Here is an 18,211-nt window from a genome sequence, read left to right as displayed (position 1 = left end):
GTAAAGGTTTTTTACAAATCTGTTATCAATTAAAGGATGAAAAAAAGTTTCCAAAAGTTTTGTGTTGTTCTATAAGTTTTGTGATAAGTGCAACATTTTGAAAACAATAAACAGTGAACTAATTTGCGACATTTCAACGATCGGTAAGTAATTTTAAGACCCCCAAACCCAATGGAAGACTTTTAAAATCGTCTTCAAATCCCGCACAAAAATGTCTCCTTCTCGAGAAGCTTCGCTACAAGCGCATTAAAAAGCGCATGTGTGTTGGGTTGCTCACACACGCTCTCACACTGCACTTTGCGCGCCATTGGGCACGCCTACTTTGTTGAGCGAAACGCATCGAAAACGAGCCCTTTTTTTGTTGCGTTGCTGCGAGCGAGTGTACGTCGACGCCACCAGGCATAGCGTACGGAAAAAGCAGGACAAAAAAGCAACCCACCCCACTCGGTTTGGGCTAGAACTGGTTTGGAAAGGGAACCACGGTCGTCTGGCAGCGTACACACGGCTCGAAACATGCACCAGACACACCACCGACCGTGTTCCGTGCTCAACATCGCCCAGTGTGTATGCTACCCACGGTGGGGGTTTGCGAAGTAGTGTGTGAAGGAGGACATGCCCAACATGGTGGGTGAGCTGTGGTGCCAGAAGCCGGTCGAATGTTATTTACCGAGCGAACATCCAACCGAGCGGGTGTGTGTTGCTGCTCGCCTTCAGCGTGTCTCGTGGAAGGACGTTTTCTTGTGCCCGTGAAACAGCCGCCGCCGATCGAGTGCTTGAGAAAAGGGTGAACCCGGAAAGGACCTTTCGGGATAAAAAAAAGTCACTCTGTCAAGTTTAAAAGGTTAAAGTGCTTCAGTTGAACAATAGATAACGCGCGATTAAGTTCGCGTTGGCAACGTACAAAACTAAGCAAAAAAAACTCGCATAAAAAATCAATGAATGCAACTGATGCACCGGTGCAACTGAAGACCTACGAGTGAGAAACGGGAGTGAGTGAACGCAAGACAAAAAAAAGGATTGAAACAGTGCGTACGTGAGAAGTTATACAAGTGTGCTGCCGTGTGTGTATGTCTGTGTCCACCGTAGCTGAAACGGTGTAACGTTTTTAATTCGCGAATAGTGCATTATCGAGCAAAGCCAGCACAATGACCGCCGATTTAATGGATTTACGAATGCACCACCACCTCGCGCTGCAGACGGAGTTCTACCGGATGCAGATGCAGCGTTTACCAGGTAAGCCACTGACTGGACTTTTCTGTGTGGATTCAGGAATTGAAACATCGGGGTTTGATTGACACCAAAGCGAGCAAGGACTCCAGGTGCCCGGGAAATGAAACAAACTCTGTGGCACCTTCTTACTTAAGCCATCAATCATTGAGCGTTGGCGCTGGCCGACGGCATTTTACGTCCACGAAACCCTAGGAATGTGTGTGTTGAGGAAAATCCCGAATTCCATCACACCGCCGAGTGGGAATTATTTTAAAAAGAGCCGGGAAAACGGAACGAGAAACCTGCCCCAGGAACCGACGGTAGTTTGATCGATAATGCAGTTTGTGCAGGTCCCGCGTTCTTGGTAGTGTATTTTTTTTCGGGGTTTGTGCCGAGGTTTTACTGATTGAAACTCGTGAAAATACGCGTTGCAACCCGGGGCACATTAAACGCGAGTGTGAACATCAATTAGTGTGGGTGTTGAAGGGGGCTGCATATTTATGTTTCAATTATGTTATCACCCGCGAGCAATGTACACCCGCCATTTAGCGCGATCTTGGGGTGGCTTGGCATACAAAAAGCGTGTTTCTTGTGGCACCGAGTGTCCTCTTCCTCCCGAGAGCTGGTAGAAGGTGCCAATCAACACATTTCTTCTTGCCTGGGGGTTCTTCCCGCTTTGAGCAAACGGTCGAGCATAACAAGCGCACCGAATCGGGAAAATAATGACGTAAATATCGGAATCATTAGCACCCTCGTAGCCGATGGGCCGATGGGGTGGCGATGGTTTTGACCACCGAAACGGAACAGCGGGATGAAGCCCTCACAAGGGCCCCGAGTGTTGGTTCCGCACCTGGGACGCAAACAAACAAATCAAAAATCATAAAAAATAAAAAATCGACACCCATATGAGCCAGCATGCAACCGACGAGCGCACTAATTGTCCGGCCTCTGGCCACTTCTCACTCACCTCACTCACTCTCTCTGTCTCTCTCTTTCTCTCGCTTTCCCGCAGATCCATACCCGGCGATGCTGCCAGTTCCGCCACCAAGACAACTGATGATACCGCCACGCTACAACACCCTGCCGGATGTGGACATCAAGCTGCAGAACCGCGACCTCTGGAGCCAGTTCCACAAGATCGGTACCGAGATGATCATCACGAAGAGTGGCCGGTAAGTTAGCGACGACATCACACAAAAAGGGGAAGCGAAAAAGGGCTGACTGACAGAGAGAGAGAGAGAGAGAGAGAGAGAGGGGTTCCGGGGCCCGTTTCGGTGGCGCCAAATTTTACAACCCAACCTTTCGGGACCTTGACCCTTCGGCGTCCCAGTCCATCGAAGTGCACCCCGCGGTGTTGTCCCTTTTTGGCCCTTCAGGGGCCAGGAAAAGCCCACTTCAGGGCAGTAAAACTCCCGAACCAAAAGAAGTAACACGAAGAAAAAAAAAACACATCCCCGGCCGTCTTTTCCTCACGATCGATTGATCCTCTTTCGCTCGCGCGCGCTCGCGCACAAGCCGTCCCTTTTGCCCAATCGGACGTGCATTGCAGAGACAATAATCATAATTCTTGCATCCCTTGCGAGCCGGCACCGGCTCCGAAGCCTACAGCCAGGCCGGCATGCCATTGCGAGGGGCTTCCTTGTTAGCTTCACACGTTTTTCGGCCGTTTGATTTTTAATGCGTTTTATTGGTGCGCTTCTTTTTGTTTTAGCACGCTCGTAAAAAATAAGCGCACAACCCGGGGGCGCCCTTGTTGCGTGGTCGGGCCTCCGTTTTGCCTTCGTTTCTGGTGGTCTGCCGAATTGCACCGTCTGGGTGCACCGCATAATAACGTGCGCCCGATAGGGGGAAAAACGAGAAAAATCGGTGCGTTCCTGGCGCCAAGCCGGTGTTTGCTTCGTTCGACCTTCGGCGGGCGTGCTGGCTGCTGGCTGAATTTGCTCTTTGGCCAACAACTGTTTGTTCGAGCTTTTTTTTAGGAGGATTTTTCAATTTGTGATTTTTTTCTCGTCAATTTGTACACTCGAACAACCGCCTTTTTACTCCCCTCGGAGTATGGGGCTTCTTTTTTTTCCTCTTCGAAACACTTTTCACTTTCGCCAAACCAACGATAACCTGTTCGTGTGATGCGCGGAAATCATAAATGGGTTGGAACTGAATCTCGCCCAGCTCGCTGCTCGGTTTTGATCGGCGACACACAAATTGATTCCCATTGTATTCCCCCCCCCGGGTCCGGGCCCGGGTGTTGGCTTTCCCGGGCTTTTCAAAAATCAGTTTCCAAACCGGCGCTCCACGAGCCCGGTTTAAGGCGACTCCCATTAGCACGCAGTAGGAGCGACTCCGACAGCGTCTTTTGGTCGGCACCGCCTTGTCATGTCGCGCTGTCCGTGTGTTTGTTCTCTTTCTTTTTCTCTCTCTCTCTCTCTCACACACACACACGCAGCCTCACTCGGCTGGCTGGTTGGAGTCTGAACGAAGTGTTTATTGCCCGGTGGCCCAGCAGGGGTCCCCCACTCGGGAGGTAAAGGCTTGAGATCCGCGCCTCATCCACATGGCGCCTCATCCGCGCAGGCTTCCGCTCCACCAGATTTTGGGTTCTGATGTCGATTATTATCCGTTTCACACGATCAACCGGCCGCGATCACTCTCCGGAGGCCTTTTTTCTTTGCGTGGCGCGCTGATCCGAATCCGAACCGGGGGTTGATTTATGTGCGATCGCGAGATCGACGGACAGAGCCGTTCCTTGGAGAGACAGAGAGAGAGAGAGCGGGAGAGAGCGAGATCGAGAGAGACACCGAAAAGCGTTCGAATCGAATTCGAATATAGTTAAAATTTGTTTTTACGATCACTCACAAATCATAAAAGCTCGTAAACGAAGTCGCCAAGCGTTCCGTTTCGGGCGTTTCGTGTCGAATGGAGCGATCCCGGCCCGGAGCCACGATCGTCCTGCGGCCTGGCGCGTTTCGCCGGGTGGGGTTTTTTTTTTGGAGTTGACCAATAAAATTTAATTAAGCAAAACACACTCCCGATGCCGGGAGGCTGGCACCGTACGAGCAGCCAGCGGGTTCGTAGGCAGCGTGGCAGCCTTTTGTTTTCCGGAGCCGCGATATTTTGTTGTAACGATTGAGCTAAATTGGTTATTCGGGTGTCGTAAAAACGCGACGATCGCGAGCGCGATCGGATGTTTTTATACGCCCGTCCTTTATTCGTCCGGTGCTCGTCGCGGTTCATCAGAATCTCGAGCTCAAGCAACCATCGGAGGGCGGCTGCCAGGGTGCGAACGCATCCTCTAGATAGCGAAAGTTTCGAACCGGTTAGTAATTCTTGATTTCTATTTTTCCTTCCTTTTTTTTGTTCACTCTCCACAGCCGCATGTTCCCGTCGATGCGCCTGTCCGTGAATGGGCTGGAAGCGGAAGAGAACTACTTTATCCTGCTGGAGATGGTGCCGGTTAGCGATTGTCGGTTCAAATTCAGCGGCTCCCAGTGGGTGCCGGCTGGTGGTGCTGAACCTCAGAGCCCTCAGCGGATCTATTTCCACCCGGATGGGCCGGCCCTTGGGTCTCACTGGACCTCGCAACCGATCGTCTTTAATAAGGTGAAGCTCACCAACAACACGCTCGACAGTAATGGCCATGTAAGTAGTACACCCGCGGGATCTATCACTTGCCATCTCCCGATTGCCAGTAGCTTATGTTGCGTTTTTGTGTTCCTTTTCACCCCCAGATCGTCCTTACGAGCATGCACAAATATCAGCCTCGAATCCACGTGATCAAAGCCACCGATGCCACGCAGATTCCGTGGGCACCGCAGCAAGCTTTCACCTTCCCGGAGACGGAGTTCGTTGCCGTGACCGCCTATCAGGTTAGTGTCCTTTTTTTGTCGCCTTTTTTTGGATTTACCTTCTCTGGAGAGATCTCCTCCAGAAATTAACCCTCACCAAGTGCGTGAACGAAAGACCACAAGTAGCTGATTCTAATCGATCTTCGTCGTCGCTTTTTTTTTCTTCGTCGTATTCTTCCTCACCACAGAACGATCGCATCACGAAGCTGAAGATCGACAACAACCCGTTTGCGAAGGGCTTCCGGGAAACCGGTCAGTCGCGGTGCAAGCGTAAAGCCGGTCTGCTCATGTCACCCGACTCCGGTCTCGGAAGTCGCAGCTCGGAAGAGGACGATGAATCGGATGGACCGGAAATGGCTCCAGACGCGAAAAGACCTCGCACCAGCAGCCTGGCTGGGTCACTTTCATCCCTCGACGATAGCGAACTGTCCGTCAGTGATGGTTCCTCGAGCGGAACCAGCTCACCGGTGGTTGTGGATGACTTCGGATCACCTTTAAGACCTTCTCCCTCATCCTCCCTGGGGTCAGTGGCCAGCGCGTTTTATCCACCCCATCACGGAGGGATGCACGCTGGATTGCTAGGGGTGGCACATGGTCATCATCATCAACCGCATCCGCTTGGTCATCCGATGCTCGCTCAACCCGGTACCGGTGCCTCATGGATGGACCTTATGTTTCCACCCTTCACACGCCCCCAAACATCCACCTCCCCGAGTTCCCTCGAGCCGAGTGTGCTCGTACAGGCGGCTCAACAACTGCAACAGTTCGCGCGCCGCGAATTCCTACCAGTCCTGGCAATCCCAGCGCCCCTACGGACACCCACCGAAGAGGACAGCACCGGACATCAGCTTGCGGCTCGTAAGCAACACCCCCAGACACAGCTACCCTTCAGCATCTCGGCCATCCTGGGCCACGATCGGTAAGCGATCGCTTGGGTGTGAATTGGTTCCGCAAACAACGAAACGAAATGGTCGTCCCGCGGGAGCGAGCCCGTCGACGGGAAAACCAAACACGGCCTGTGCGTGAGTGTGTGCGTGTTTGTGTTCGTGTCCGGACCGTGCGCGGGATGCAGGGACAAACCAGGGGGCCATTGTTTGGTGCGCCATGGTTTGCTTTTGGGCGGAGGAAACCGTTTGTTTGAAGGTGTGCAAGCAGAACGGCAAGCCAACTTTACGTGGGTTCACTGTTTCTCAACATGCGTGCAATTGGATGGTGTGGTGCGAACGGTGTGGGAAGACATTTTCCCGGCAGGGCACGTTCGCGCTGGCCAACCGTTACGTAAGGCCTCCCCCCCCCCCCCTATAAAACGGGGGCTCCTATTATCGATCCAAATCAGTTCATCATCTCAAGGAATGCCGGGTACGGTTGGTGTGCCTGTGCGTAACGTAAGTGCTAGAGCTACAGACTGTTGATTATTTTTAAGCCCACAGACACACACATACACTTCCTCAGGAGCTCAGGGAAAGCAGGAAACTTCAGGCTTGAACGGTGTGTTTTGGGACAAACATTTTACGGATGCTTTGCCCCCTCCACAGCTGGTTAGGTGGCCTTCTGCCAAAAGTAGAGAATTTTGGACATGCTCTAATGTTTTGCCTTAGCCTTCTCCTTTAGAGTGTCAGCTTAGCATGAGAGGTATAATTTATTGCGCACTGATGCGTCGCGATCGTGGTGGGGCCTTTCCGGGCGTACTGTGTCACGCCATTTTACCTGTGTTTTTTTATTTTGTTTGTGTTAAGAATAGCGAATAGGATAACGAAAACCTCCTCAGCGCTAGCGTGTAAGTGAAAAATGCCTTATCTCATTAGCCGTGTAAGAACGAATCGATGTGTAGCGTGAGAAATAAACCGGAAAATATGTCATAAATCAATGCAATTTTGTGCTCATTTTGAAACGTTCCAGCGGAATGTCCGAAAGCAATAACTGGCCCAACAAATGGGTCTCAAAGAAAGAAACATTTACACGCAAAGCAAACGCGCGCCCCATTTGTCATCCGATCGCCTTAACCGCTCGTTTGCGTTCGATGGCATCGATCACTCGCGTCGCTCGTATTTCTCTGATCGAAAAAAAAAAAGGCGCACCAGTGCTCTGGATTGTGTGTCGAATGGCAGGTTAGTGGTTGTGAGAAAACAACCCCCCCCCTTCGAAAAAATGAAAAACACACCCCAAAAGACAAACAACGCGTCAGGGATGATGCATTGTGTCCGATCGCGGCCGCCAGCAGCGACGCTGCGTTGATGATCTTGAGAAAACAAACCGCGACAAGAAAACATTGCCCCCGTGGGCTTTGCAACTGAAGCGTCACTTGGAGCGTGTCTTAGGTGGTCCTCCACGTGCCCAAAATGCACGTGGTGTAGGGTGTGCGTTTTTTTTCTGTTGCTGTTGTTTTCTCTCCCGAACAACGAGCGGTTGCCTAAAAAATGGCGCACGGACACGGAGTAAAACAAACCGGAGATCGCTTTACCGCGTGACATAACCACAAACCCGGGTGGGTTCCTCGATGGTGGGCCCTCGAAGTGGAGCTTCAAGTGACACGTCACCCTCGCCGGTGGTCCCTTTCGGGCTGGGTTGGTGGACGGAATTCGGTAGCTTCTCTCGCGGTGGCGCAACAAGCTGCCCTTACCGAGAGCTCTCCACCGACAGCCACTCGAGGCGAGTGCGAGTGGAGGGACTCTCCCCAAAAAAAGGGTGGGGAATTCATTTGATAGCACCCCAAGCAGGAGAGTTTGGTTGAGATTTGTTTAGACAGGGCGGTAAAACCGCTGGCGCTAGGGCATCAGGGTTGCGTCGAGAGACACGCGCATTAACCAACGAACCGAGCGACACGTGGCCCGAACGATTTGTTGTGGTTAGGATTAGTGCGTTAGGGGTCGAATTTCAGTCTTCCCCATGCTCCGAGCCCACAAAAGCTAATGCAACACGTAACGGTCGCTCATCGACCGCGATCAAGTCACCATGTTTCATCGATCGACCAGTTTCAGCAGCGCGATCGAAACACGTGTTTCGATCGGTTGCGATCACGCCAGTAAACCCAACCTCGGCTCCGTACGCATACAGGTAAACGGAGTGTCCTTCGAACGGCAAGCACTTCTCAATTCACACGCACAGAGCGCGCGTTGCTCCTGTTTGAAGAGCTCGCTAGCTGACAAGCAGGGGGCTTCCGGAAGTGAGCAAACGGCTCTCGAATGTGTGCCCGGTGCTTATCGGCGCGCGTAAATACGCGCGCAAATGTTTACCGAAAGCTTTCGCCAGTCAGCGCTGCACGTTCTCCCCGGATCGTGTGCTATCTGCTCGTGTGTGGCGTGTGTTTGATTTTCGCCCCGGCTGGGATACGATAAGTCCTGACCGAGTGGCCGAATATTGTGGCTGTGCTACCGTTGCCGGTGGGCGAGCTCCGGGAAATGTGTCAATATTTAACCCCAACGTGCTATAATTTCAAGCCCCCGCTGGTGCATCGTGTTTGCGGTGTGCGATAGTGCATCTGCGCCAGGATGCCGTTCACGTCGCTATCAGAACGCGGGACTCCGGGCGCTCTCTTGCTGGTGTAACGTGCGAAAAGCAATCGCGATCGGTAGCAGCTCGTTTTCGGGGAAATTATCTCTGCTCTAGCGTGCTGCTGCTTATCGCGATGCACCAAGGATGCGTGTGATGTGACGATGTGCTCCGTCAAACGGTGGCACTGTTTGTGGAGTGCGATAGTGCGCTCTGGGGTTCAGCGAAGGTACAAACGATCGTTTAATGGTTTTCCTTGAGCGAACGATCTTCTGCAGCATTAAATGAGCATTCCTTCACACGTGGTTTGTCATTTTACGAAGCTTTGGTTGCTGTGATCGATCGATTGAATATCACGTACGCATTGACGTTGTTGAATTTTGAATCTGAGAGTGAACCAAACCTGGATGAGTGGTTTCTATTTCTCTCAGTCTTTCCTGATCGGTATTATACAGAACCATTCGCGCAAGCTCAACCTGCGTATTGATGATTTGATGATGAACATTGAGGTAACGCAGTTTGAATCCGTCGAAGGAGTTAAGGAATCTTCAGAAATGACTACCTTTGCAAAGGTCTCAAAAATCTACCAAAGCTTACACACAGAACCATTACAAAAACTAACCGAGTCAGCCCGGGATAAGGCTCTCTGCGGCTGTTGGGAGGAAATACCCTTCAGCTCACAAATAATTATTCAAATCTAAATACGTCCCGGCCGTTCTTAAATAAATAACAATAACAATGACAACCATTTTGAATCTGATGTGTTTCTCCGAAATCAAAGCACTTAGACAAATTAACCGTCAAATTGAGACCGTCCTTACTAAACAGGACATGCTGGGAATTTTCCGCTAATGCTCGTCCGGAAAGTGAAACTTGTTCAGTTTCAGCATCGCTAATCGATTCTAACGATTTTAGTCTCACTTTACGGGGCGGAATTATTCCTCGCGATAATACTTGCGTCCTTTCCGAATGAGTCCTGAGGCGGTGTGTCGTCCTGTCTATTCTCCCCCAGCCAGTCAAGTACCGAGAAAACTGTGAAAAATTCCCGAAACCTCATTCTCCTTAACCGGCATCGCAATCGGGAAGGATGAGAGCCAGGCAAACAAAAAATACCCCAAAGCCAGCACAGGGTGGTGAATTAAATTACGAAATTTTACAAATATTATTCGTCGGTTCAGCCGGCGAGTGGTGGCATTTTTGCGGTTCTCATCGGCCGCTCGCAGGACAATTTCCCGGGGCCCGCTTGGGCCGAATCATTTATGCGAACCACGCCCGCCGATTCGCGTTGGGGAAAAATTTCTCAGGAAATCCGTCTGGGGAATTTGGTGTGCTTCGGCGTATGCCTTCGTCCCGGGCGCGTTTTTTTTTTACTTCTTCGTCTCGTACCATTCGCTCTCGCGTTTGCCATTCGGAGCCATTTTAAAATTTCATTCCGCACGTTCGCCCGTTTTACGCAGCGTGCTCCTTTTCCCGGGCATGCCTGCACGGCCAGTGGTCGCGTTTCTACGAATTTCTCGCGCCCCTATTCGAACGTGAACGTGTTTCGCGAGATGGCCATAAGGCTCCAAGGGCTTCAGCAAAACGGCCCACGAAAAGCAAAAGAAGATCAACAAAAAAACATGCGCTTCCCCGTGGTGCCTTCTCGCGCAAACCATTGGCTGGATGGGTTGTTTTTCGCGCAGGATCGAAAGGTTAAGCATTCGTTTTTGCCACTTCGAACGATGATAGGTCCTTCGGTGCCCCGGGGCGAACGTTGTGTGCTCGGTTCGCCCAGGCCAGCCAGTGCGCTTCCCAAACGCTTCAACGCTTCAAATCCATCATTAATCAATCTCGAAGGCTTCAAAAACTCAGCAACTACGTTACGCACTCGAGCGGCGCTGAAGTGTCCCGGACGCGGCGAGAAGGCCGCCACCGGGTTCGCTCGAGAGGAAAACAACTTCCTCTTCACCTCGGCCCACCTCGAGTGGCCCTTGCGGCCCATCGGAGGCCTCCCTAAAAACGTTCTCCATCGCGCAGAACAAGCCGGAACGAATTCCACCGGGCGGATTGGCGGCTCTCGGTGGTTGCAGGCTCCGTAAGGCGTTCGTGAGACCTGTTCAAATAGGAAAAATAAATTTACCAATCGTACCCCGGCCGGGCGGTGTTTGGATTTGGTGCGGTCTGTAGACGGCTCACACACACACACACACACGCATGGACACCCCAGGAACTCTTTGCCGGGGCTGGTGGCTTCACGCGTCTTCGTTCTGTTGACTTTTACAATAACAAAGTTCGAGCCTCGTGAAGCCTCGAGACGAGGAAGAAACAGCCTCTCGAGACAAAGAAGGTCTTCTAGCACGGAAATCTTCATAGAATCTCGCGTCTGCCATACGCACCCTGCTAGAACCGTACGCCCAAAGGGTCCGCGTGTATCAACTTTCTCAAATAACTTCAATTTTGACACTCACCTTCGATTTCCTCCATCTCCAGCAAGCGCAGGGTTTTCGGTGTTCCTCTAGCAACGCAACGCCTGCTTGATCCGAAACTAGCGTACCTATACGTCAGGGCTATGCAGCTACCAGGCAGCTAGATATCGGGTTAGGGTTTTTTTTTTCACGCGACGTCGAGACGCGGAGGTGTCAAATTTCGTGCTTTTACCCCATTTCCCGGGTTGATTAGCGGGGCTAGAAAACCGAACCGCACCGGCAGCTCGGAGGACGCTGAAACGCGGTTTGTTCGGAGAAAAAGGAAAATGGAGCTTTGCGGGCTTGGAGGAAAGGTCCACCGAAAGGCGGTTCGGTTGCGCGTCGTCGACTGACGAAAGTGATAAAAATAATGCACGCTTCGGAGTTGATTTAACTAAATAGATAACGCGCGGGCACACAACCGTATCTCAAACAGAGTACGGCATTAAAACACCAGCCATCGGAACAATGTCTTTTCACCTGTCGCATAGCAAACAGAAAATCCATTATTTTCCATTCCCAAAGACAAATACCGGTCTTTTAGAGCCAAACATTGGCCTTTCGTGTGGTTTTGGGCAACGGTGTCATCGCGGTTATGAGCTGTTGGTGGCTAATTTTACACCTAGCAAAGCGTATTCTAGCTTCCAGATCGTCGGCAGATTTCGTTTCGGAAAAGTGTAATGTGATTTTGTGTGTGTGTGTGTTCATTTCTGCTTCAAAATCGACCCTTCCATTTCGTCGCCTGCCGTCTGCTGTTCGTCTGCGATCGAAAGCACGCTCAGCCTCAATTAACGTTGCGTGGAAACGATACGATCGTTCGTACGCGGGCACCAAAATCGAGCATTCGTGACGTCCGGAGATAAGACCAACCCCTCCAAGCCCTCTACCGGTGGTCGGTTTTCGATGAAAATCGTTTGAAAATCGGGCCCGAAACCTGGCGGCACAGGCCGTTCTAAACATAGTTGCGGTCCGCTCGGTGGTGATCTTGTGGCAGATGTTCGAGCAGCGACAACAACGGCAACAGTTGGAGCACGCCCGAGGGCTCGTCCTACACGAAAGCGCATGCTCTAAGGAGGATGAAAAGATACAGACGCACACACACACACACACACACACACACACACACACACACACACGCAAACACACATTCACAAGCGCGCGTGCGGAAAAGTGCTTTGGCTGTTTGTTTTAGAAATTGGTCGATCGGTGATGGTATTTTTTTTTGTGGTGCTTCTTCAATGCTGCCACCATCACGAGTCCTGGGACGGGCTGGCCCACGGCTGGACGTTGTTATTAGTTTTCTTCTCATCCTCTCAAAGCGTGCGTGTGAATGTTTGCCGATGGGCGCCACCATGGCAGGTGTGCTTGTGTACCCGCAAACGAGGGAAAAATATACGTGCATTAAATTCGACCCGCTAATGGATGCGGGTCCGGTCCCATTGCGAAGCCTGGGCGAAGCTAATGGCGAGGAGTGAAAATGGCGACTCATTTTCGGGGGTTTTGTTTTTATCCGTTCGCCGAGCAGGCGCGTTATCGCGTTCCCCGATCGCTCGATCGCGATCCGTCTCATTGGACGAAAAGGATTAGCCGGCCGTTCGGTAATCCTTTCGTACGCGTGCGCCTGTTTCGTAACGTCGATCGGGTGCATGGATTTGGTGCTTGGTGCCGTTGACGGCACGCTTGTTCGAGGCATAGTTTCGCACGCTAAATTATAGCAAAACGTAATAGTTCCACCGTATCAGCAGATGATTTCGATATGGCCCGAATTGTGCTTTCGCGTGTGTGTTATAAAACGATCGCTGCTCGTATCGTCGTTAAAGTACGCCAAATAAACGTTATTTAATGACTCAATTTGAGGTACAAATGTTCCAAATGTTTCCCATTCCCCAGGTTGCATACACCCGGGTGCGACCGGTTATGATGGGTTTGGTGATGGCGAAAAAAAAAAGAATGACAAAATAGCATTTAAAATGTACGAAAACTCGCGTTTTCATGACTTTATTCGCGCTTGTCCGCGAACCTTTCGGTTGGGTGAGTGGGTTTGGTAATTTTTCCTCTTTTCCCCTCTAAAAGCTACTGTTTTGCAGCTGGCAAGAGCGATTCGGACATCCTGGTGGGAGCAAGAAACACACACAAAAAATGAAACTCATCCCGATTCTTGATCGTCCTTTCCACCGCGCTCGGTATGGTCTGCCGTTTGGGACAGTGTCTGAAATGTGGTAATAAAATTCCCCGAGTGATCGTAATGAATAATAAATTGCGACGCGCGTCTTACGCGATGGTTGCGCTGTGCTTCGACATGTTGAAAACTCGCCTTAGTTATGTGGTGTGCCGTTTTTTTCATTCGTTACCTCTCTTTAAAGATGCACATACGTCTTTTTTTCTGTTACACTGCCATATTAGATCACTATATTCCACCTGCCCGGTTGTTGTAGCTCGGAAGCTTCATCCAGCTCGGAACTGGTTCTTCGGGAGGTCCGGAATCCAGCTAACCGGCCAGTGTCGCAGGAATTTCCGTTCCTTTCATTAGCTTATTCGATTATGGTGATTCCGTCCATTGGAAAATGGCTGCCTGGATTCATCTCAACTGACACGTGATTCATTAATATCGATCGATTAGCATTTGCAGCCGAAGGATCATGATCTGATCTTTCGAACAATGTTCGCAGTAGCACGCGGTATGCAACTTCCCAAAGTTTAATCGGTTGCTGAAACATTTCCACTAGTGTGGGAATGCTCCCAGGATGCCTTCCCAAATGCCAGCAAATTAATTCCCGACGCAGAACGCGATCGCGAACCTGTTACGAATTAATCAATTACACTTCGACCGATCAGGGCGGCCCAGGTTGCGGGCGCGAAACAACCCTTGTCCCAAGGGATGTCTCGCGAAAGAAAACAAACCCGTCGAAAGTCGAGTGCTGCAGGCGAGTGGTACGGTCCGAGCCGGGTGCAATTGCAGTGAAAGCCCCAGGGACAGTGAAGTGGCGATACTTGAGCTGGGAAATTTTACGCGAAAGCGTATTGAAAAAGAAAAAAGCACTCGCACCGGTGCGCTTCCCGTTACCTGCGAAAGCTCCTCGGGAAGTTCCCGCACTTCATTGAGAGGATGTTGGGCGAAAAAGCGAACCGTTCGTATAAACATTTTCACGAACCGCCCCGGTCTGCCTGGTTTCAAGTGGTCTTTTATGGTGCACTCGTAAAAGTCTAAGTACCGCAGCATAAACAAATCCTTCCTCTCGCGCGGCGAAGCATCGCCAAAAGTGGCTCTGACGGGTGAAGCGAGACCGCAAGGATCGACAAACCCCGGTGTCCCATCGGTAGGCTCTTGTACGCTCTGCTCTAACAAAACGGCACCCCAGCAACGCATAATCGTCTTAAATAATTTCATTAACATGCGTTCCCGTTCGGTGCTGATGTGGCCACCCAACCCACGGTTTGAGAGGCGAACGTACGCCCGCAGGGTCTCCTTTTTGCTCCTAAGGACCTTCTCGCTTGCATTTCCCAACCTGTCGCTGGCGGGGGTTTGGGCATTAATAAGTGCTGGCGGCAGACGTATTATGCTAATTATTATATTGCACCCCGTCACACAGACCCCAGGGGGTTTGCTTTGCTCGCATTTATCCGTCTGCGACCCAGAAAAGGGTCGTATCCTTTTTGGCGATAGGTCCGAGGTAATGGTAAGCGCACCTTAGCCCCCGGGCGTGGTTGCAAATGTTGTTTTTCGGAAAGTGTCGACGGTGGGCTAAAGCCGTCGCCAGTGAAGACCCTCGGTTGGGACAGTGGGTTTTCCAAGGCAGATCAGGATGCGTTGTTTACTCAAGCGATCGTCTTAAGACGCCATCCCAGGAGCAATCGGGTCGGTTGTCGTGCGCCAAAACTGAGCGCCCGATAATGAGCCGTGCCCCAAGGACAACGAACGCAAAACGGACGCAAAATTTTGGTTTGTATGATTTATGGACGTTACTTTTAAATGCTGTTGTGGGATCGAATTTGGTTGGTTAATGATTTAAAGGCTGTAAAAGTGAAACAACGGAACGATGATCGAAAAGCAAGCGAACCGAACTTAGGGCTCATTATACCCGGAACTGCTCACGGATTCAAGGTTGTCCAGTCAATACAATCGCCATTGTTCGGACTCATTGGATTATTGATTGTTGATCACATAAGCGATCTCCAGCGAGATGTGTTTTTCTGTCGAACGTAAACCGCAGCGAACATATTAAAATGTAATTTAAATACGAAAAGATAGCAGTTAGACACGAAACAACCACTATAAACCGAGAACGTTTTGCAGTAAAATTCGTCCCTCTCGCGATGCGGCCTGTTTAATTGATTATGATGTAGCTCAAATGCTCTTGCTATCGGAAAGAAAAACCACTTTTTTCCCCTCGGAGCGCATTCGGCCGCAGCGAAACGTTTAATGAGCCCCATGACACCTGCGTCCCGATTTCGTGACTGTGTGTTGCCTTTCTTGCTGTCCGCCAGTCCCCACATCTTTTTAGCCGCTGTTGAAACGACCTCACCGATGATGAAGATGGTGCTTGATAATGTTCCTGGAGAGTGTAAAAATTTTAGCATACAATAAAACTCCGTCCGGTCCGTCCCGGTCCACCGGTTTGGGCCCGCGATCGAGCTCCACTGCGAGGGCAGATCATCACCGCCGGAGCATGATCGTCCCAGGCGAACGTCATAATCATCCCCGTGCAATCACACCCCTGGACCCTGGTGTGGGGGAGATTCGAGACGTGATTAAAGACGTGCTAACATCGGCTCGTCGGGCGTAAGAAATAAACTAAAAGCAACCCCCAACGGGCGCGGTTCAATCAACTCACAGTGGAAAAGCGTCCCCGCGCGAGCTGGCCATAAAGGGAATTGATAAAGTTTTGAATATGTTCTGTTTCCAAATATGCATGCTAGGAGATGTAATAAAAATCTCGCCAACGGGCTTTCCGCTCGGTTCAATAATGCCGCAGCCCCAAAACGCGCGCAATCGATTGGCGAATTTTTACGCGAATCGATAATTGTTCCCCTGTTTGATCGACCGATTTGGCCGTTGCTAATTAACGATCGCAACGGACGGACGTTGCAGCACCAAAATCGGACCTCCCATCCTGGAGCCTTCGCGCAACTAGCGCTTCCTTCCGCTGGTCCTAGATCGGTGAGGTTTTTTTTTTTTGATTTCTTCCCATTTTGTCCACCGCTCGCGGGCTTAGTCACGGGACACGGCACGAGATGCGAAATGTAATTATCATTTACGATCGGGTTCGTTCCTTTTACGAGCACCCACTTTCGGGGAAGGGGGCTAGGGGGAGGGGAGGGGTGGTGGAACACCACCACCACCACCGCCACCTTGCTTTGTCCGCTAATATGGTTGATGATTGATTTTATGGTCTCGAGGATAATTTATAATTCATTTAATGCCGGCCCGCGATCGCAAGGTGACGCGATCGTGCCCAGATCAGGTAAATTAAAAACGGACTCGCACGCAAAAAAGGATCCCCCAACCGCGGCCTGGTATGGGTACGGATGTTTGCTGGCACCTTCGTAAGTCCGGCATCCTTCCCAAGCGTGGTGGATGGATCGTCGATTTTCCCGCCTCGCGATCGCGAAGGCTCCCCGTGAGATGTGGATCCCCAAACAAGGACTGGCGGCGTAATTCGATTCGCTTGTGCCAAAATGGGCCAGAACGGTTCGGTGAAGCTCGAACCACTCCCCGAATCGGTGTGGTGCAGGACGAGTTTCCATCTAGGAGAGCGTGAGAAAAATTCCCCACCGTTAACCCTTCGATGACGCTTTCGCTTCAACGTTGCCATGGCATGCTAAGTGCAACAGCTAATGTAGTAATTTGATCTGACTTGCAGGTTCCGAAGGCTTTTCTCCCTCACCAAACCCACACGTGCCGCTCATCGAAGAGTTAGGATGGTTTTAGCTAAGCTTGCAGCAGCCCGTTTGTCCGTGTTTGATGAAAATGTAACTTAGCAATTAGACAAACATGGCCAACTCCGATCCGTGAGTGCTTTTCGCGCACGTACGACGAGACGACCACACCGATCCGATCGCCATTAGCGATTTCACTAATTGGTTCCCTCTGGCTTCCAGTGCTTCGTCCTTGCGTCCGCTGCAGCTTAACGCGGCTGCACCAGCGAATGCCAACGATTACGGCCAAATTCCGGCCGCATCGATCGCGTATCGCGACGATTTACGCATGAGTGCACCCACCGGAGGAGTTCGAGTTCGTTCAAAACTATCATCAATTTGCTCGCACCCCAGCCAGCGGGCTAGGCTGGCGAGCGCCGTTTGCAACAAAGTGCATCCGTGTCGAAACGCAGCAATGTCAAAGTCACCAACGCTCGACGGATCGTTGCATCCGCAGTCGATCTCCACGGGAAGGCAAACGCCCGGGCTTTGGGTGTTCCGGACGGGGGCCCTCAAGAGGTACGGAAAATGGAGACAATCCAGCAGACATCCGACTGACCGGCAGCCTCACGGATCGACGCCGAACGGACGGATTAACGAGGCGGCCAACATCAAAGAGGGGCCCCCGATATGCCGCGTGTTAAATTATTCAATCACCTTTTTATATCTTCACCCCTTCGGGCCGCATCGGCGCGCTCCGAAAAGCGGACCCCTGGGTATGAGGGACAAAAAAGTATGTTACATGCTGGTGGAGTGTGTCTCTGCCAGGTTGCCTCTTTTTTTTTTGTCGCCCGTTTTTCCCGAGCATCGCACAACGTACCGAACGGCATCATCCCGTAGGACTTAACCGCCGCGAAGCCGACTTAACGCTTGATGAGGTTGATGGTTCACTTTTTTGTTTATTCCGTCACACGGTACCGGGAGATGATATTTTATTGTGTTTAGCGTGCGTTTTTTTGCTCTTTGTTTATTTTCTCCAAACTGCAGGGTTGAAGACGCTAGTTAAGCTTCGGATCGATCGCGAGGTCACTCGATCGATGAAGGGTTATAATTAATAAAATAGGGTTTTGAACCATTAAATAGGTTTTCGATCCATTAAATAGGCCGTTTTGCGAACCGATTAACGACGAGCCACCTTTGGCCATGCATTTTGATTGCATTTTAAAGACGTTCAAAAGATCCCCATTGGGCCGGAAATGTGTATGATCTCGAGCCCATTCGATCTTCGGCCGAGGTTTTGACCCAAAAAAAAAGCCGACAATGCCGCCTAATAGTCACGTGATTAGCTTTCGATCCGTCCCTCCGCGCGCG

At 51.0% G+C, this 18,211-nt stretch overlaps 1 protein-coding gene across 1 annotated transcript; it reads left to right on the top strand.

The window, feature by feature from the left end:
* The first annotated feature begins 1,145 nt into the window (after positions 1-1,145).
* Positions 1,146-5,974, top strand: LOC128723257 (T-box transcription factor TBX6-like). Its single transcript, XM_053816976.1, has 5 exons — positions 1,146-1,233; positions 2,222-2,381; positions 4,578-4,845; positions 4,935-5,072; positions 5,240-5,974. Exons 1-5 carry the CDS (start codon positions 1,146-1,148, stop codon positions 5,972-5,974), a joined length of 1,389 nt encoding a protein of 462 aa, XP_053672951.1.
* Positions 5,975-18,211: the final 12,237 nt, after the last annotated feature.

Source organism: Anopheles nili, chromosome 3 (assembly GCF_943737925.1).
Source record: "Anopheles nili chromosome 3, idAnoNiliSN_F5_01, whole genome shotgun sequence".
Lineage (NCBI taxonomy): Eukaryota > Metazoa > Arthropoda > Insecta > Diptera > Culicidae > Anopheles > Anopheles nili.
Note: the sequence above shows the minus strand (reverse complement) of the source record. Positions and strands in the feature narration are given on the sequence as shown.